At 42.2% G+C, this 21,267-nt stretch overlaps 1 protein-coding gene across 2 annotated transcripts; it reads right to left on the minus strand.

The window, feature by feature from the left end:
* Positions 1 to 1,115: 1,115 nt before the first annotated feature.
* On the minus strand, positions 1,116 to 9,385 carry LOC134539942 (mitogen-activated protein kinase kinase kinase kinase 4-like). Of its 2 annotated transcripts, XM_063382314.1 has the most exons (4): positions 9,342 to 9,385; positions 8,479 to 8,753; positions 7,033 to 7,137; positions 1,116 to 3,552 (listed from the first exon to the last, which is right to left on the minus strand). In XM_063382314.1, exons 2-4 carry the CDS (start codon positions 8,656 to 8,658, stop codon positions 3,163 to 3,165), a joined length of 675 nt encoding a protein of 224 aa, XP_063238384.1. In that variant the 5' UTR covers positions 8,659 to 8,753; positions 9,342 to 9,385; the 3' UTR covers positions 1,116 to 3,162. The 2 variants fall into 2 exon arrangements, with proteins under 2 accessions (XP_063238384.1, XP_063238383.1); XM_063382313.1 differs by lacking the exon at positions 9,342 to 9,385 and having other exon boundaries at positions 8,479 to 8,928.
* Positions 9,386 to 21,267: the final 11,882 nt, after the last annotated feature.

The following is a 21,267-nucleotide window of genomic DNA, read 5'->3' on the forward strand; positions in this document are numbered from 1 at the left end:
CTCATATTTTTATTCTGAATGTATTTATTTTTGACCAATATTAAAATTTATTTTATTGTAAAATTCAGCATATAAATTATACCACTATTTTGGTGAAGTAAGTATTATAAAATATATTTTATAAAAATAACACTTCAAACACTTGTCTTTGATAATGAATTGTAAATTTGATGAAATCAATATATTAATTTTGGGTGCACAGTGTTGATGTAATTGGTAACAAGCAATGCAGACTATAAAATTTGGCAGGAATAAATTTTGTAGTCTGTTCTGCACCAAGTGTGTGTGTTTTGTTAACTTTGAAGTACCTATGTCAAGGGAAACAAGGAAGAGGACTGAAGTGATAGTGTGTAATTACCATAACAAGAAAATTGCTACAGGTCTATGAGATCTGGAAAAAATTAAGGGATCCAATTTACACCTAGCTAAAGAACTATAAAAATGTTATAACTTCAAAAAGCTGTACACAAGCCATTAATAAAATAACTACTAGGATCACTGCAACAGCTACCTTCTGAGTGCTGGCGGGGGTGGTCTCAGAACCGGGCTTAGTGTTTATTTCCCCTGACTGTTTCCTGATTTTCCCAGAAATGTATCTTATCCTGAATATTCTAATATTTCTACCATTCACCCTGAATGATAAGACACTGTGCATCACTTGTTAATGGTCCTTCGCCTACCCATTAAAAAATATCATGTTAGGCCATTGATTTGAATGCAGCTACTTAAAAAACACTTTAAAAAATTGAGGATTAATTGAGTAGTATGACAGCATCAAGCTAGGCTTATGTAAAATACTATAATCACTATCATTGTATAAAATTCTGGAATAATAAACAATAGGCTAAACCGTTAAACATTAAAATATTTTTGATCTGTTCTACTGCAGCATGATATGGCTACATAAAAATTAATAGTTATGGTTATGGTGGTGGTCTAAAATGATTTACAGGTTTTAGTTTGCCAAAATTTTTCCACTATGTATTTTTAATTTTTAAAAATATTTTTATAGAACAAGCATCTTTGAGTTTTATAATAAAAAAATCTCTATCGTACTGTCTCGGGACAGTTTGAAATGAGATAACTGAAGTGACCACAAATTTAAGAGAGCATTGTTGTTAAAAATAAAACACAATTCACAACCTTGAACCCGGTTTACGTAGAGAGGCCGAACGGAATGACCCTTCAGCCATAACATTGTCGAGTGTTTGTCTCATTGTCTGGTGCATATCTTTAAATCCTTATCAGTTAGGTTTTCAAAGATAGACAAAGGTAACAAACAAAAAAAAATTAATTTATTAAATGATAACAGATAAATGGAACGTTAACATTGTCGTGAGGAGGGTTTTCGAATCGGAGTATGTTTATACCTTGGGCGCCACCACGTGGACCCGGCTACCGACTCTGTCCCAGGGCCGTGACGTGACCCATGTGGAGCTAGGCTCGACTTGCCCCCACTAGCACTCACCGGCCCGCTCTCAGCGGCGGGCACGCTATGTTACTGCTCGTGGGGTCTTGCGCCCCACACACCTCCGTCTCTGTGCTGGGAAACTCGTGGTCGAGAATTAAGTGCAACGAGTCTACTGAATATTGAGCTTTATTGGCGCCGACACGTACACTCAAGATGCACACAGAAAACAGCACATAGTCCAGGTTTCTTGCTGACCAGGACACCACGTGGCCCGGCTCCGAAAGTATAAGTACGCGATTAATCTAAAACGCTCCGGGGAGCTTTAATTAATTAAGTTAAACAGTCTGCCGCCAGGGTAGGCCTTGAAGGTTGATTAAAAAAGGTTTAAAAAATAGTTACGGCGGCGATGTTAACGGATCGGTTACCTACAAGCAAAAGTTGAAGTCGTCGAGGTGCTGAGATGCGTCCTACCCCGCACTGCGAACGGAAGAGACTGCCTGGGCCCCGGGTGTCATGGCCGCAGGAAGTGCTGAACCTACCGTTAGTACATTAATATTAAATACAATTTGACGCGGGGGGTTCGATCGGTCGGCTTTACGGTGGATTGTTAGTGGGCGCCACCACGTGGTGCGGCACGTGGACCCGGTGAGACTCCTAACTCAGGGCGTGCCGTCGCCCATGTGAGATGTGATATTCCCCCTTGAAAACATCTAGCACTAATTCCTGCCCGCTCTCAGCGTCGGGCACGCTTTTCCCTACGAATTGGGCTCTCAGGCGTCCCACACGCCGTCACTCTCCACGTGGTCACACAGATAGAAAATAAAAGAATAATACGTGAAATTCACACACCTGATTTATTCCGCTAATTCCGCTCACACGTACACGGTTGAAACTATACAAAACGCCCGCGGCACGAGTCGGTTTATAGGTGATGAGCCACCACGTGGTCACATTATAATTACGTAATACGAGGAAAAAGACCGAGACTGGTCGTAAACTAATTAATGAAACAGTCCCCCGACCGAGAGTAGCTCCGAGGACTAAAAGAAAGTGATTGAGACGAAATTAAAGTTAACAGAATTACTTGGCAGAGAATACAAGCCGTGAGGTCCCCGGAGTGCTGATGCGTCTGCTGTTGGTCGTTGATGGCGGAAGACTGGGGCTGTACCTGTCAAGCTGTCATAGAACTACTTACTAGTGGGGTGACTCTGTGGACAGCGCATTAGTGCGCACCGCGCGCTTTACTCAGAGTGTAACTGCAGGAATTATCTCACTTTATAAAAAAGCCGGACATTTTGGAGCATTAAGGAAAATCCGGCCGGACGCAAAAAAATACATAAAAAGGAGGACATGTCCTCCTTTTGCCGGACGTCTGGTAACCCTAGCTGCGATGGCAGCCATGTTTGTTTATATTTCAAAAACCGCTAAAAATCGTTTCAAGCACAGGCATATCTAGAGGTCTAACAATAATGTGTTGTTTATTTTTATTGTTTTATTTTTTTGTTTATCCTGATTGTGTTATGTTCTCGGAGCTCAATATGTATTTTTTTTCAATGTACTTTATTTATATTTCGTTGGTTGCCATTTGTTACGTGAATTGTGTGGGAAGCCTACAACTCACGTAGTTTCGGTTCCCTGCAAAGAATTTCCGAAAATTTCCGAAGTTTTGCGTTTTGGTATTAACGCCACTTCAGCCGCTAAATCAGAAGTTTCCAATGAAAACAAGCATGTTGCGACTGACCTAACCTAACCTAACCCTTCGATTTTTTTAATTTCAATTTTTGAGAGAAAACTGAAGTTGCACGAACGTGGTAGGGAACCGAAACTACGTGAGTTGTAGGCTTCCGGAATTGTGTGTGGGCGGCAGCCGCGATAGTGAAAATGTTCCAGGAGATCCGTGTTCGCCTGCGACGCGGACAGTGGCGCCGCGGTGCGGCGCGCAGAGGAACTAGAGGAGCGCGCACCTCGGGAGCCATCCAGTAGGGGGTGCCCACGGACGTGTTGCGGCGACCCAGCGTCGCGCACAGGTGCGACGACACGCCGAAGTCCACGAGCTTCACGTCGGCGCCCTCCGTCAGCAGGATGTTGTGGCCCTTCACGTCCCTGTGGATGCAGTGGTTGGCGTGCAGGTAGATCAGCGCCTGCAGGGGGAGAACAAACCAAGAAACGAGCTCGTGGTCATGTCTGCGTGATTACACCCGGGCCCCCACATGGCCGGTGCTACCGTTGCTATGGCAACGGGGCCCATGGGTCTAGGGGCCCTGCGAAGGAAAGAAAAAAAAACTTAAAACAAAAAAGGAGACAATTTTAAATGAATCATAGAAAACAATTAAACAGTAAGGCCTAAATTTAGTTACCGATGAAATATTACACCAGAGTAAATATTATTCGGAATATGCTGTGCGTACAGAACGTGTCTGAATCTACAACTGTGAGTAACAAAACCACCACCAATTGACGTGACACCATGTTGACAGTGCAGAACACTTACACTCATTTATTTGCCATTATTCAAAATCAATTTACGTTGACAATCGAAACACTGACTTAAAACTAGTTTAATGTGTTTTAAAAATAATTGTGAAAATGTTTTAAAAAAACTAAAACAATAAGTATACATAAAATAAAAGAAAACATTTTTTTTTATCTCTGTTAGAAAAAAAAAAGGGGGGGGGGGGGGGCATCATGACTTCTAGCAACGGGGCCCACAGGATGATGTGGGGGGTCTGGATTACATGCTAATTATGTGAAGCCATGTTCCAAACTGCAATATACTGTCTGAGGCGCCGCAAGAAAGAAAGAAACTCGTCGCCTGCTGTCAAAGTGTTCTTGTTTTGCTCGGGACGATGCGGCGGTGTCTAAACGGCTTGTTTTAGTTCGCTGTGCCTTTCCTCGTGGCGCTGTCACGCAGTAGTAACGGGAAACCTAAGATGTACATCAAGTTCTGTCCCTGCCCGAACACGCCCGAATATTAACCCTCGGCCAACCTCGGGTTTATTTTATATATATTTATATTTCTCTGTTTATTTTAATGTAGCTATACTAACCTAACTAACCGACCACTTTTAATATTTGAATTCATTTTTCCTGCGCAAAAATAAAACAAATCCCGAGGTTGGCCGAAGGTGAATATTCGGGCAGGGACAGAACTTGATGTACATCTTAGGTTTCCCAGTAGTAACAGTCAGTGGTGCTTACGGGCTTTCACACGGGCGACTTTTTGTCGCTCTTGTCGCAGCAACTTTAAAAGTCGTTCTTGATGTAGCCAATGCTTTCTAACTGATACGTGCACACGAGCGACTTTTTTTTTATTTATTGCCGCGATGAAAAAAAAGTCACACCTGGTTCCATTCCTGTCGCGAGTCGCCCCGTCCACACAATCACAGAGTATATAAGTGAACCAGAGACGAAATAGAGGCGCGGTTTCTTTGATCTTGGCGAACTCGACAGCAGACAGTCGAAAAGTTGGCCGCCATGTTTGTGGCGTGTGCGCTGCTCATAAACACATGTTGGTTGCTACGTTTTCCTGAAGTATGGATCATTATTCCGTAAAATTTCTACTCGACACACAATTATATTCAATTTGCCATTAAGGTTTAATGCGTGGACCATACATAACGAATGCATTCAGTTACGATTCATGCGTAGATTGGCTAGTGGTGAAGTATTATGAGACGGTGATTTTTTGTTGTGTTAGAGCGTGTTTAATTAAGTGACGAGCCTATTTGTCCGTGTGTGACGGCGTGTTTGCATAGGCAACTTACGAAATATTTTATTTGCGTGAAATCAGAGGTTATACAGCACAAAATCCATGACCATATCTGCACACAAGAAAAAAAATAGTGGGAAGACCTATTTCAAATTTGTAGCATTTGATCCTCCAGAAATATTAAAATATCGCCAAAGACAATGAAACAGGCGTGTTCAGACCTGTCCCTCCACACGGGCGACGTAACTGTAGCAGCGACTGCCGCGTCAGTACCGACATGCCAGAAGAGGGTGTTCGTGCCTCGTAGTGCATCGACACGGCTTTCAACAATGAAGGTAGAATCGCAACTGTTACTTTCAGAGGAACTTTATAACTGTGGATTAAAAAAAAAAAAATGACAGTAATTTGAAAATGAATTTGTGGGCAGATATACGTAAGAGTGATATCACAAACGGGAATAACCTGGGTGTACAACATAAGAAAGAGAAAGTAAAAAAAAAAATATTCATCAGACGTTTTAATAAGTCGCTGACTTACTAGCGGATCAACCATTGCAATAATCTTTATTTTTCTTCTTTTAGCACGTACGTTTCGAACAAGGAGTAGGTACAGAAAGGCTTGCCAACTCTACGAAATCAATCCTGATGCTGCGACAGAAAAGACGCTCGTGTGCAAGGTCAAGCGACTGTCGCCTGAAGCTGCGACTTTCTGTTGCTCAGTCGCTGCGACAGAAAGTCGCCCGTGTGTTAAGTGGCCTAGGCCCTTGTCACACTGTCAAACTTTCACTACCAACACCTTCCAATATGTTGTGTCACTGGGGCAACCATGCTTGTTAGACAAGTTGAATGACTTGAGTTCCAATCAAATATTTTGCATATAAGACGGCTTGTAAAATATGTTGGATGTTGCATGCGATCAGCCAATCAAAATCGCGCCTAACGAAAACGGAAATGATGCCCGTTTCCGTGACAACGAATCCTTAAAATGGCGAAGAACACAATAGGTTATCTAGATGAAATCACGAAAAAATATTGTTAGTATGAATGTGTGCGAAATAATTTTTTTGTGCAAAAAGCTAATTACGTGTCTATAACTTTACAAAAAAAAATTATAACATTTATATTATTATGTTACAGGTATTATACGTTTAAAAATGCTCAGAAAACAACAATTTTAAAAAAAAATTCATCCAACAAAGTGATGCATGATCTAATTTCAAAACAGTGGCGGATATGTCTTAAAATTACTAAATATTGTATTTAATCTACTCACACTACACGTAACATCCAACCAGGGGCGCAAAAACAGGGGGGGGGGGCAAGGGTATTTTGCCCCCCCCCCCTTCTCTGAAACCTTGAAATGGGGGCAAACGGGGGCAAAGAAAGTGCTGTGCAATCAATTTTTAGATTATAAAACTGCTTAAATAGCACCATTTTCCACCTTGAAATACAAATTTTCCCGGGGGAGCCCCCCACTTCAATAGGGGGATCGATGATTCTTTATAAAAATGTATATTGCCCCCCCCCCCCCCCCCTTTTGGAAATTTAGTTGTTGCGCCCCTGCATCCAACCACCAGATTTTATGATTCTACAAGAAATTCATTAATTATATTTTAAATATTTTACTAGTTTCAGAAACAATCATTTTTTGTCGGCAATATAAATGCAGCAGACAACTGGTTTTTCGGTGGGGAGGGGGGAGGGGGGGGGGCACTTGCCCCAGGTGCCCCCCCTTGGATCCGCCGCTGTTTCAAGACGAGATGAAAAGTGGAACAGTATGAGATATAACTCAGACAGAAAGTATAAACTCTGATAGTGCGGCACGATGACGGGGAACACTGGAAGGCAAGTATATTCGACTGTGACAGGGCCGAGGTCTCGCCCAGAAGGGCGACGCGCGGTAAGGTACTCACTTCAACGGTCTCCCTCAGGATGTAGGCGATGTGGTCCTCGGACAACCGTGCGCCCCTCTTTTTGAGTCCCTGCACCAGGTCCGTGACTGAACCCCCGGTGCACAGCTGTGGAACACACGGGGGTCCCGGAACCACGTCAGACACTCGGAGGAAATCATATTCTAGGTACAATATCTGGACTATCTAATTATTAAGTCATTTATTCTTAATATCGAAAAAATCGCTTGTTTTTCTGTCGTACCTTTATTTATTTGTCATAATTTTTATATATATAATTTTATAACGTTCTAAAGGATTTCATGTATCTGAAAAAAGCAACGACCTTCATTGGTTTTTTAGGTTTTATTATATACTCTTAGTGCATATGTCCCCCTTTTTCCTCTGCCCAAATTTCAGTATTTTATAAGGCTCTACCAGTACATATATTAAATGATTTTTTGATGCATACAACGTGACAAAAGGTTTTTATAACCCCAGTGTAGTGCTGGCTGAGGTTCCCCACGGATGTTTTTATATATAATTTTTGACGTGACGTCTAATAAATCAATGAACGCCGGCTGCACGCACGAAAAATTGTCCCGTTACGCACATTGTCCCGTTACGCTCATTGTACGCTTGCGCCGCATCTATCTCTCTTCCACTCGATCGGAACAACCATCGATTTGACTTTTTCGAGGCACATTAAACTTGAAACACTCCCATTCGTTTCCTACTTTTCCTATCATCGTCCCATCCTTAACAGAATAACACAGATTGGAAGAAGTTAAATAGCAAACACGTACAAAAGTTATAGTTAAAATAATCTGTTCGTTAAAGTAATGAACATATTTGAATTAATGAGCGCAAATAAAAGTAAATTTTATCAATTAAATTGTAGATTTCATTTCACTCCTTCTTTGAATCCATACAAGATAGTGATAATTCAATAAAAATGATTCAATTTTATTCACAAAAGTATGGAATCGTTTCATCAATGTTTTGTCATGACGTAGCCAGGGCCGGCGCGTCCACACAGGCGAACCAGGCAACCGCCTAGGGCGCCAAGTAGCTGAGGAATATGTTTAACGATTATTGAAACTAGATGAAAATGGATTTTTGTAACAGTTTGGAATGTTTATATTGATATAAGTAATTATTTAAAGTCCACGGTGACCTGTTTATGATTTGTAATAAGTAATACAGTAAAAAAAAAAACAAAAAAAAACACAAGCCTGTTTACATTTGATTGTTGACAGAATCTTAGGCTTACGTGATGTATTTTGAGCAAAGGAATTTTTTTTTGTGTGTCTGGCCCGGGGGGGGGGGGGGAGAGAGAGAGAGAGAGAGAGAGAGAGAGAGAGATTAAGGTTTTTCGCCTAGGGCGCCAATTTACCTTGCACCGGCCCTGGACGTCGTCACGTTAAACTGTCGCCCGTGAACCGACTCCACAGACGACCATGGCCTGACCTCCATGACGAACCACAGCTGGTCCTCCTCGCGCGACGCCCCTCGCCGCAGGAAGAGACCGTGGAAGGCCGGCAGGTTGGGGTGCAGGCTGAGGTCGCGCAGCACCAGGTACTCCTCCTCGATCTCCTCCACGTTGTCCGACACGTTCTCCAGGATCTTGACGGCCACGCGACACGTCATCTCGAGTACCACCCAGCGGCGTAGCAGGCGGGTGGCAGGGATGGCCCCCGCCCGCCAGGGGCGCCGGAGAAGTAGGGTTGCGCGCCTGGGGAAGCCTACAACTCACGTAGTTTCGGTTCCCTGCAGGAACTTCCGAAGATTTCCGAAGTTTTGCGTTTTGGTATTAAGGGGCCCGCCTCGTCAGGGGTGTATGTGTGTTAGTGAGGCGGGATGATAAGCGCGACGCTCGCTGGTGCTTCTAGCGCCGTGTCGCCTCTGGACTGGCGCGCAGTCTTCTCGTCGGCACAGGATAACTGTGGAATCTGAGCGGTGACCGTAACATTATATGGCGGAGAAATGAAGATAAAGGTGTTATGCAAGCCCCTTAAGTGCTTTCAAGAATCTGTACTGATTGTTTTATGCCTAAAAATTACTCTGGAAACACGCGTTTTAGGCATTTTAACGCTTCTAAAAATACAGTTTAAAAACTTAATCCGAAATTAAAAGTACTTTTCGGCCCTCAACGAACTCTTAAATGCTGTTCGTAAATAGGCCCCACTCTGATATCTTGAGTAGTTTTGAAATCGCGTTGTTTTTCCTGAAGCTCTGCACACCGTATGTGTGCCCAGGTAGGCGGGCCCCTTAACGCCACTTAAGCCGCTAAATCAGAAGTTTCCAATGAAAAGAAGCATGTTGTGACTGACCTAAACTAACCTAACCCTTCGATTTTTTTTAATTTCAATTTTTGAGAGAAATCCGAAGTTGCACGAACGTGGTAGGGAACCGAAACTACGTGAGTTGTAGGCTTCCCTTCGCGGTTACTGAACGCTCCCCCCTCCCCACTGTTTTAATCCAAGAAGGGGGCGCCATTTTCAAGTCTGGCCAGGGGCGCCAGTCACCTCAGCTACGCCACTGGTACTACCATACACACACACATATTTATTTTCACGTTCCATTGGCAAATATCGTGATCCGATGCCGGGCCCCAGCTAAGGCCGGGTTTATAAACTACACAAGAATAGCAAGAAATTCAAATAAAAAAACAGTCAAATTAACGAAGATATCAACTAGACGTAAAAAAAAAAAATGTGACGCAAGCATCTACCAACTTACAACTTCTTGCGTTTCGGCATGTATTTCCGCCTTCCATATTATAAGTAAAGTGTTTTGAAAACTTGTCAATACCAGATTTTTTTATTTTTTATAATATGTGGATTTAGTTTTAAGTTGTTAAAACTTTCACACAGTGAGATTAAAAGCATTTATCAGATTCTTAAGCCAATGTAAAAATTGGTACGTATCGTACCAATTTTTTTTTTTTTACGATTTCAAGTTTTAGGTTTGGTTAGGTATTGTTAATTTCGTGCTTTAAAAAACGTCCGTGATTTTCTTGGGTTGGTTACGTGTTGAGTTCTATGCGTGATTGCTTTCCTTGTATAGTTTATAAACTCTTCTGAGCAATATTAGTTGTACCAATTTATTGGTATAAGTACCATACTTTAGGATCCCATACCATGGACCAAGTAAATATTTTGTTGGTAAGTAAAAATGTCAATTTTCTGACGATCAAGAAATGTTTTTATCATTAATTAGGAATAAAATTTAAGTAATTATAATTAACAATTGCCACATCTCATTAAAGTATCGTATAACTTTATTATAATATAATCTATTATCAAATTTAAAAAAAACTGAAAAAAGCCTATCTTTCGTATTTATTTTATTTAATCAATTATTTATTCAAGAAAAATATACAATTTTCAGCACTAGAACATTTTAACAATTTTTTCGTGTTACTACACAATACAAAAAAAAACTGTGATAAATAAAACACGAAAGAGCATAATGCTGACTTACGTGGTGTATCTATGAAGATTTTTCTCCAGCTGTATTTATTATCTTTATCACTTCGAAGTTACTTAAATAAGATATTTGTTTAAATGAGAAAAGCAAGCGGAAAAAGTTTCGTTTAGTGATGTTCTGCAATATAAAATTTTTTATTTGAGGTTAAGATTATTCACTTTACAATTAAAACAGACAACTGGATAGCCGACAGTTCACATGGATGAAAGCCACAACCCAAACAGTTCCGAAGTGTAATGGAATATTTTTTTTTTTTCGGGAGGGTAGGTTTAGATTAGGTATCGTAACTAAAAAGAAAGATTAGTTAGGTTAGGTTAGGTAAGTTTAGGTTAGGTTGGCGTAATTTAAAATACTATATGGCCGTTTTCGCCAGCATTCGGCAAACTTCGGAGAACTTCGGGCGTGGCTCTCACTGCTGCGAACCTTAAAAAAAACTGGGCTCTTATACAAAAGTGTGGCAGTTGTTTTTTTATTTTTTTTTTTTAGCGATACCCGTGAGGGAAGTCTTCTTTTCACAGACGAGAGAGCCAAACTCCCGATCGAGCATCTTGAGGTTTTTTTTTTTGTTCAGTGTAAATAATATTAAAAATTCGGGAATACTTTTATTTTGTGCTACAAAAATTCCTCTATTTAATACAACTTGCGGAGATACGAAATTCCAACACGTTTACGAGAAATCGCCGTTTATTCATTAACATACATCTGTTCATTGGTGCAGCCGCCGCCATATTTTTCGTTTGCCGTGTGTCCGTGAATGTTTATTTTGGACAACTCATGATAACTAATGGTCAATTAGGTTAGGTTAGCTACATTAATGATACTGTGAAATCATGCAAACGGTTTCCTAGCCCTGGATAGCTACATATTAAAAAGTGATTTGCTAAAACAACCATAAAATGATTTTAACAGTATTTTTAATTTAGTTATACTTACCTAATATAACCAACCATCCAAAATGTATTAAAGTATTTATAATGTAGATAACCTATCATATGCTTCTTTTGATTTAAAAAAAAACAGATACCGTTTTATCTTCATTTACTGAATAATTCTTTAAATTACTTCTTGCTAATTCAAAGAATGACATCTTATAAGTTAAACCCGCGCATTTGGAGAATAAATGGCCGCGAATTTTTTTTTTCCACCCAAATAAATACACCTGTTGTGGTACGTAAGAAAAAAAAAACGAGCATGAACTTCGGATAACTTCAGGCGTGGCTCTCATTGCTGCGAACTTAAAAAAAAAAAAAAAAACTGGGCTCTTATACAAGAGTGTGGCAGTTGTTTTTAGCGACACCCGTGCCGAGATGTTCGGGCCGGAGACAGCGGGAGCGGTCGGGAGCGGTCGGGAGCGGTCGGGAGCGGTCGGGAGCGCGGACTCGCCTGGGACTGGTCCTGAGTTCGCTTCGAGCCTTGGCCGAGGACGGACGCGTCAAGCGGAGCTGCGAGATTCCAGGAACAGCCTGTTTACTCGCGCACAGGCCAGGTGGTATTCCCAGGTTTTTTCTAAGAAGTGTAAGCGTGCAAAACAACCCGGGTTGTAGCTAACCCTACAGCCTAGCCACAACCCGGCTTAATACCGGGTGCGTGGTCAGTGGGTGTTAGTGCGTTGTAGGGTGTAACTAGCGACATGACTGACCAGTTAAGTGACGAGCAGGCGATGCAGGAGTGCATCGATGTGCCCCTGCCGAGCGACGACGAACAAGAAATGTCTAGCGACGACGGCTTTACAACAGTCGTCTCAAAAAAACAAAAAACGGGAGGAAAGAACGAAAGACTGCGCCCCCCACTGACGAACCCCGCGATCGCCAGGCAGCAGGCCGAGCGACTTCGCAAGCAGCCCGTCAGAAGGGCAAACAACTCGGCCAATCAAACGGCCGCCAACACGCCCGCAGGTTCGAGCCCTGCCCCGCCAAACCCTGCCCCTCAGGCAAAGAAAATGCAGGTGAAACCCCTGTATGTATTTGTTGATTCTGGCCACAGCTACCCGGCCATTAAAACAGTGCTGGATGCAGCACTGCAGGAGCGCTGGTCGTGCGTCAGTCGCGGCCATGACCAGCTCATGATTCACACTGCCACTGTGGAGGAGTACCACAGGGCAGTGCGTGCACTGGAGCAGGCCGGAGTGCAACACTCTGTGCTGCTGCAACGGGACGAGATCCCGAACAAGTTTGTGTTTTGTCGAGTGCATAGCAGCACCGACAAACAATTCATTCAGGCCGAGTTCGCCGCAATGGGTCTTCCAGTGCAGAACTTCTGGTTTCTGTACAACAGGCAGACAAGGCAGCCTATAAATAAGTTAGTCGTAGAGCTCCCGAAGGCCGTAAATCCAGAAAGGATTTACGGCCTGAAGTCATTCGGAGGCCTCAGCATTCGTGTCGAGGACTATCGACACCCCAAAGGCCCCCTCCAATGTGGCAACTGTCAGAGGTTTGGCCACCCCGCAAAAGGCTGCAGAGCCTCCCCTGTGTGCCGATGGTGCAGCCAAGGGCACAAAATCGAGGTTTGCCCCCAGGGAGGTGACAGGACGAAGGCAAAGTGCGCGCGATGTGAAGGCCCGCATTGCGCCAATTACAGAGGCTGCATGGCCTACAAGAGGGAGAACTGGCGTCACCTCCCGCAACAGGAGCGGAAAGACAGAGAGCTGCAGTCCAAACGCGCATTGCGCGAAAACAAGCGAGCAACAGCCGCGGCTCAAGTCCGCCCGCCCCCACAACAAGCCGGCCCCTCAGGCTACTGCCCCCAGCCCCCAAGGCAGCCGTGGCGAGCCCCGAGCTACCCCGCCCCCCCGCAATGGCAGAGCCCTAATCAATATTCAGTGTTGAGCGATAGACATGAACTGGAGTACCCTGTCTTGGCAAACCCACCCAGGTCTAGAGGCCAGCCCCTGCCCCAGAGGCCCCCGAAGAAACACCATTCGGGGCACAAAAACGGTAAAGGCCGGGCGCAAGGTCAAGTGATGGATCAGCCAGGTACTAAGGCGCCAAGACTGGTAGAGAAGGAGGTTGGCCCGAGATGGCCGGTTTGAGTAACGGTACTTCCAAGGGCTGCTCGTGACGTCACTGCGGCGCAGGAACCGGCCAGCTGAGCTCTCAGCTAAGGGCAAAACCTACATCTTTCACTCGTTTTCACGCCGATACAGCTACTGTGTTGGAACATATATCAAACAGTTTCTTTATATCTCACACAGTTATGTGGCTGTCACAATTTGGAGAGGAAAAATAAATAACTTTGTTACGAGTATATATACATAATAACAGTTTCATGCGCATCGTGTTTCATGCTCGTGCAAGCGATTCGTCGGACAAATTCTAATAATACCTACTCGTATTTGTTTTTTTGTTTGCAAGGTAATTATATTATATTATAATTATACTATGTATGTTTGAAACTTATTTTAAGGATACTCCTAAAGTGACTAAGTGAGCATTTCTGAAGACGGTCATACAAATACCAATAATCTAATAATTTACTATATTGTAGACTAAGACGTTCATTTTTAAGTAGTGTAGAAACTACACGCTATGTTTATTACCAATTCGGCCTTACTGATATGAACACGAGACGGGAGTGCATAAATTGACTAGAAAAAGAAATAAACCATGGCTCGAAAAATGCGCATACCATTGTATATTGCTCATATGCATGCAGTTATAACATTTTGTCACTCAAACAAGCACATTGACGAATATTAATATATCAGTTACCTTAATTTCTGGTTTTCTGAACAAGCTGTGCAAGCTTCTTCTGCCTTTTCTTTTCCGTGCTTGCAATTTTTGCTTGACGATTTAAATGCCGAAGTCTAATAAAAGTTCTGGTTCTTGCAAACTTCATTAAAACTTTTTTGTTAACATCTGGAAAATGTTCTACTAGTTTCACGAAAAAGTTTCGCACAACACCTTTTCCGTTCTGTAATCCTAACCCGTGATGTGTTTTAAATATTTCTTCAGCATGCTGTACAGTTTTCACAAATTTTGATGACGGGACAGTCAATTTTCCGCGACTCAGTATTTCTATCCATCCATCTATAAAAATCAAAACACACAATCCTACAGTAAACAGAGAATAAAATAAAATAAATCATAGCAACAAATAAAATTATGATAATTACCTTTGTTTTCTGTTTCTTCAATACTTTTTAGATTAGCGTCCTCGCTTGCATGAATCAAATATCCAGCTACATATCTTAATGCTTCATTCTCTTCCCATGACGTAGTCAAGGACGTGAACAAATCATCTTGAACCGCCTCGTTTTCTTCGTTCTTGTTTTCTGGAATGTTTAAATTCAATTCGGTGAACATCTGGCTGGTCAGATATGGTTTTTGCTTCAAACTATCGTCTTCAACACATGCGCCTTGTGGCAGAGGAAGTTCAGATCCTAGTAACATTTGTCTGAACCTGTACTTGAAATCTGTTGGTGTAGGGTTATCGTAAGTACCGCCGATGCTTCTGAGGCGCGAAAAAAAACTTTCAAGTAAGTCCTGGTTTAAGCGACAAGTTATGATGTATTTCAGTGAGTTATTTTTCTGAAGATAATTGTGTAGACCAATTACAGATCGCACAGAAATTAATAAACCTTTCTGAAATGGCATCAATGTTTTGTGACCTACGATTCTCATGTTAAGAACCATCGCCTCCATTTCTGTAATTATTGACAATTGTTCTTCAATTCGAAAACCAAAAGCACTGTGCCACGGCTTACATTTATCGTGAATAAATCTTGAATTCATAACATCAAAAAACTTGTCAACTAATTCAAAGAAGTTACAGATTTCTGGATGTTCAGGATATTTCAAGGAAAGCCGTGTCGCTGTGTGATGCGAAAACAGCTGAACAGCAAATTTTACTTTCTGGCGAGTGTTCCCTTTTAGCTGAATATGAAGAGGAGTAAGTTTTGGAGACAATTTCAATTCTGTGTTTTCAATTATGGCTTGCACATGATCTTTCCTAATAACTGTTCCACAAGGGAGCTGTATTCCATAATCCAAAAAATTATTTCTCAACAACTTAATGGCATGTGGCATGTCTGCAAAAACCCACACAGGGTGGCTACTATGGGGATTTTCAAACGTTGTACTAGCTGGTGTTATATTTAGTTCTTTCCACAAGCCTATATTACTTCCGCCCATGTCACTGACCATCGCAACGACACAAAATGACCGTTCCTCGAGCGCTCTTATAACATCGAAAAGAAGATCTTTTGTTATCTTTCTATCGAAGTCGTAAAATATTGGCTGTTTCCACTTTGAAGCTAGTCCTCGAGCCATTATTACTTGTGCGTTTATATCTGGCCCAAGTATTCTATCGTCACTTTGGTCGTAACATTATCTTGAATCTACACTCATCTCGTCAAATGACAGAATTGTTATGCGCTCTGTTTCAGTCATGATTTTAGTCGTAGCTTCAAGGACTGCTAACACTTCAGTTTGAATTCCTGGCATACATTTTAAATTCCTGGTCCATTTTCGAAGAGTTGACAATCCCGGAAGTGGCAAGCCTACTTTATTTTTCATGTAAAGATAGGCTTTCCGAGAAATTGATCTTAGAGTAATTGCTGCTGCTATGTCTTCTTTTCCCCAGCAGCATTTCTTTTTGGTTATGAATCTTTCAATTTGTTTTGGCGTGAAAACATTTTTCAAAATATTCCGCAATTCAGTTTTAACTAATTTTGGACATCGCTTATGCAGAATTTTAATTTTCAATAACTGTTGTTTCAACATTTTGTTTTCCATTTCCAAGCACTTTTCAGATTCTCGCCTCCGTATTATTTAATTTTCCAGGTCAGATACTTTCATTTTTAATATCATTATTTCATTTTCCATGGCTTGCATTTTCGCTGACAAATAAGCCTCTGAGTTCACATCGTCTTCTGCAACTAACTGACAATTCGGAGTTTTTTGTTCATCATGTACAGTGTTACAATGCACCGAATCGTCCGATTTTCGTGCCTTTACAGATTTGTGTAATTCTTCCACAAGCTTCCTCTTCACGCTTCGCGAACGAAGACGTTTTCCTCTATAGTCTGAAGTGCATTCAGTTTTATTAGGTATGTTTGCATGTGGCACAGAACATTTTTTCAAGACTTTTCTTCTCTTCTGACCGGTCAGTTCCGCTTGTAAGTCTCTTTCAAAGTCTTCGGAAACGAAGTGATCCGAACAAATGCTAACATTCCTCGGATTGAACTTGTCTTTTCTCTTGCAAGCTAACACCCACTTTATTGAAATGTCTGGATCTTCAGGAAATCTATAAAAACATAACGCACTGTCACCACGACCTGAAACGTTTCTGCAGGTCGCAACTGCACAAGCGGGCATTTTTATTACACAGTCACATCCACGACGAAGCACGAAAAAAATCCACTACGGCGTGCGACTACTGATCGCAGCAACAAAAAACTCGCAGCTCTCCCGTTTGTGGGGTTGTAATACCATTAAACTCCGAAACATAAGTAGGATAAGGAAACTACTATAAATAAATATAATTTTAAACCACTCAGATCTAACTACGAACTCATGCCGAAGTAAGGCGGGTAAAAATCGCGGTCTGGAACTGGCAATGCGTGGCAGTCAGCCCTAGACTCGGAGAGGGATGCGCCGCGGTGACGTCACGCGCGACCCTCCGGGGTACCGTTACTCAAAACAGGCGAGATGGCCCAACCTTCTTCTCTACCAGTCTTGCTAAGGCGCCACCCAACTCCACCACTCCCCCCAGTGATTCCAAGAAAGTCGCGCCTGGGCAACAACAAGCCAGCCCATTGCAGACTGACTCACCAACAGTAATGCCAACTGCTTCACCGCAGCTAAATCCCGCGGAGAAGCCAGCGATGGACGCGAGCGACTTTCTGAAGCTCGTAGGCCAATCGGATGCCATTACACAGGACCCTAACCTTGCACACGTCCTGGAACCAATGTGCATTTTAATGGCTATTTGGTGTAATCCGTCCAAGTCAATAGAGGACAAAATAAAAGCCACCACGGGCTTCGTGACAGCATTAGCGGCCAGCTTTAATGCCGCACACCCTTAATTTAGGTTCTGCCATTAATACTACCCCCGTAGACAGTAGATTAAGTACCATCCTTTACTGGAATGCACGAGGAATTAGAAATAAAATAATCGAATTTACCGATCATTTAATTAAACATAATATTAGAATCGCGGCGATAAACGAAACACACTTAATTCCAACAGATCGTCTAACTATCTTAAATTACACTATTTATAGGCGCGACCGCGATACCAGAAGTGGAGGGGTTGCCCTACTAATCCACAGAAGTATACAACATAGTGAATTTCATTTACCTGAATTTAATAAATTAGAAGCTGTGGCAATTACTTTTAAAGTCAATAAACAACAAATTGTGCTTATTTCGATGTATGCACCACCGGGCAGGTCACTAACTGAAAACGAGCTGGACATCTTATATGGCTCAGCTCCCACATTCCTAGCAGTCGGCGATATTAATGCCAAACATAAAGACTGGAACTGTCGGAGCAATACAGCCAATGGCCTACTGCTGCAAAGACACGAGTCTAACAAAAATTATCAAGTACATGCTCCCTCAGAGCCCACTCACGATAGCGGAGTACTAAGGCACAACCCCGATATTTTAGATATTGCATTAAATAAGAGAGTTCAAACGGGATTCGAACTCAGAGTCTTTCACGAAATGTCGTCTGACCACTTTCCAGTACATCTACTATTCGATGACGTGGACACTGACATCAGTCCTCCGAGAAAAATTAAAGACTACAAGAAAGCCGACTGGAGAGGCTTTCAGACGTATTTAGTCGATAATTTGCCTGCAGCCGATGCTGCCAACTTCAAAACAAAAGATAACATCGAATCAGCAGTCACTGAACTTACAGTTAAAATTCAAACTGCAATTAACTCGTGCATCCCAGAAAAGGTGGTTAGATTTAAGCAAGATGAACTGCCGGTGTATATTAGGGATTTAATTTCTCAGAAAAATAGATTAAGGCGCGAATATACTCGACGTAGGCAGCGCGACATTAAAGCGAGAATTAATGAATTACAGAAAATAATTTCCGATGAAATAACTCTATGGAGGAGCAGCCAATGGGAGAAGAAAGTCTCTCAGCTACAGGTGCAAGATGGTAGCACCTGGAGTATGACAAAGCGATTCCTTCATAAGATAGAAAAAATACCTCCGCTAAAAACACGCACTGGGTTCGCTTTTACACCGACAGACAAAGCACAAGCCTTCGCGAATACCCTTGAATTAGCCTTTCAACCTAATATCGAACCCTGTGACCCGCAATTTAATGCCAGAATATACAGAGACCTTACAATTAAACTTAATCAGCCTTTAACCTCAAAACCTTACTTAACTCAATCTCAGGAAGTTAAACAGGCTATCAGGCGTATGAAACCACGTAAGGCACCGGGAAACGATGGCATTCAGGCAGTAGTCCTTAAGAAACTGCCCGATGAAATTTTGGAATACCTAGCTCAATTAATAAATGGAATACTTAAACTACAGTATTTTCCATCGCAGTGGAAAGAAGCGAATGTGATAGTTTTTCATAAATCCGGAAAAGATAAGACACTGCCCCAAAATTATAGGCCCATTAGTCTGCTGAGTACATTGTCAAAAGTAGCTGAATGCATAATTCTACAGCGACTAAATACTCACATTAAAGAAAATGACGTACTGCCGGACGAACAATTTGGTTTTCGCAGCGCGCATTCAACAACGCATCAACTGGTCCGTATGACAGAACAAATAATAACTGCGTTCAATCAGAATAGCTATAATCTCGCAGCGTTTTTGGACATAGAAAAAGCCTTTGATAGAGTACTTCATGAAGGCTTAATTTATAAATTATATAAAACTGGCTTCCCCGATTGTTATATTAAATTACTGGCCTCGTATTTAGAAAATAGATCGTTTAGAGTCACGACAGAAGGAGCACAGTCCGATTTAAAAATAATTAAAGCAGGAGTCCCACAAGGCAGCATCTTGGGGCCGGTTTTATTCAATATTTATATCCACGATATGCCTAAGCCCGCACACCGATCAGTTCAGTTTGGCTGCTACGCGGACGATATGGTATTGTTTAGCAGATCTAGTATTCTAGAACTCGCAGCAGACAGATTACAAACCGCGTTAAATTCAATAGAACAGTGGTGCACAAAATGGCGAATTAAGGTAAACCCTACTAAATCAGAAGCTATAGTTTTTACGCGTAAACATCTCCCGCCACTTGAAGATAGACCACGACTAACACTTTTCAATGAGCAAATTCCTCACAAAAATGTGGTTAAATATTTAGGCGTACACATGGATAGGAAACTACTATGGCGCGATCACATAGAGGCGAAAAGAAAAACAGCTTTCACTAGGCTCATGACCCTCTACCCCGTCATGAGCAGACGTTTAGGTAGCTCTGTTAAAAACGGAATAATAATTTATAACGCACTAATAAAACCAATAATCACGTATGCAGCGCCGGTGTGGGCAACAGCAGCGGAATCTCACTTAATCAAGCTACAGAGAATTCAGAATAAGAGTATTCGTATTGCGACAGATGCGCCTGTGTATTGCCCCGTAAGGGCTATGCACAGAGAGCTCAAACTCGAACTTTTAAAACATTATTATTTCCGAACTGCGCAAAAATTCTATGATAAATGTGCCATAAGCAGAAACCCATATATTTCATCACTGGGCGAACAAGATCCAGAGTTGCATGGAAAATATAAAATGCCAAATTCAATCTTGGCTCACAGACCTCCGTAGTGTGCTGTGGCTGGCTGAGCGATCGGCCAATCAGTCTCCCGCGAGTTGAAACTTAAATTATAGACATTAACGAATAATTTGCTTATTCAAAATGGTCCGAAGCACGCAGGTGTAGGTTCGGCTCCCGGGAGTTCACTGCCTGTTGTGTTAGGGCTGACTCCCTATGTACGATGGGCATGGCCCGCCTGGCAGGCTTCACCTCCAGTGCCGGTTGTGTTTCTGAAAGACATGGGAGTAGGGAGAGCGTGCCGACTCTGGAACATAGACGAGGGGGGAGCGGGGTAATCCGGGGATTATCCCATTTTTTATGGTTTTTTACGCATTTTTTATGGTTTTTTATGTGCAAATCCAGTTTTTTATGCGCTAATCCAGTGGCTAATCCGGAGATCCGCAAATCCGCAAATCCGCAAATTCGCAAATTCGCAAATTCGCAAATCCGCAAATCCGCAAATCCGCAGATCCGCAGATCCGCAAATCGCAAATCCGCAGATCCGCAAATCGCAAATTCGCAAATCCGCCATTTTGTATTTCTAGAAATTTCCACCAACTTCGAATCGTGACGTCATGATTCTGTGTCGTCTGCTGGAGGCCGCCATCTTGATTTTTCCTGGTCGCCATCTTGTTTCGGCTGCTGGAGGCCGCCATCTTGTGTGACGTCATATAGTTCTGTTGGTCGCCACCAGGTAGCAGCAGGTATTATTTTATTTTAACTAAAATATTTTCAGTGCCGAGGCTGGGATTCGATCCATGGGACGTGAAAACGTCCAGAATGTCGTGGTTACGAGGCGGACGCCTTGACCACTAGACCACGAGACCAATTGGAATATGGTGGAATAAATAATCTATATATGCTATGTACTGACGGCAAGTTTATGATAAATGGGGGGGAGGGTGTTTTTGCCTTCCTTAATGCATACCTAAGGTGCCACATTTGAAATTAAAAATTATTATACAGCCGCCATCTTTAATTCCAGTGCAGACTACCAGATGGCGCCAAATTCAAAAATTA

Source organism: Bacillus rossius, chromosome 16 (genome assembly GCF_032445375.1).
Source record: "Bacillus rossius redtenbacheri isolate Brsri chromosome 16, Brsri_v3, whole genome shotgun sequence".
NCBI classification, from domain to species: domain Eukaryota; kingdom Metazoa; phylum Arthropoda; class Insecta; order Phasmatodea; family Bacillidae; genus Bacillus; species Bacillus rossius.

Excerpts from the sequence above, each read along its gene's own strand:
- LOC134539942 (XM_063382314.1), bottom strand. The coding sequence starts at position 8,658 with ATGACGTGTCGCGTGGCCGTCAAGATCCTGGAGAACGTGTCGGACAAC. Across the intron at positions 7,138-8,478 it reads AGCTGTGGTTCGTCATGGAG|CTGTGCACCGGGGGTTCAGT; the intron begins GTCAGGCCATGG and ends TGTGTTCCACAG. Across the intron at positions 3,553-7,032 it reads TCCTGAGGGAGACCGTTGAA|GCGCTGATCTACCTGCACGC; the intron begins GTGAGTACCTTA and ends CTCCCCCTGCAG.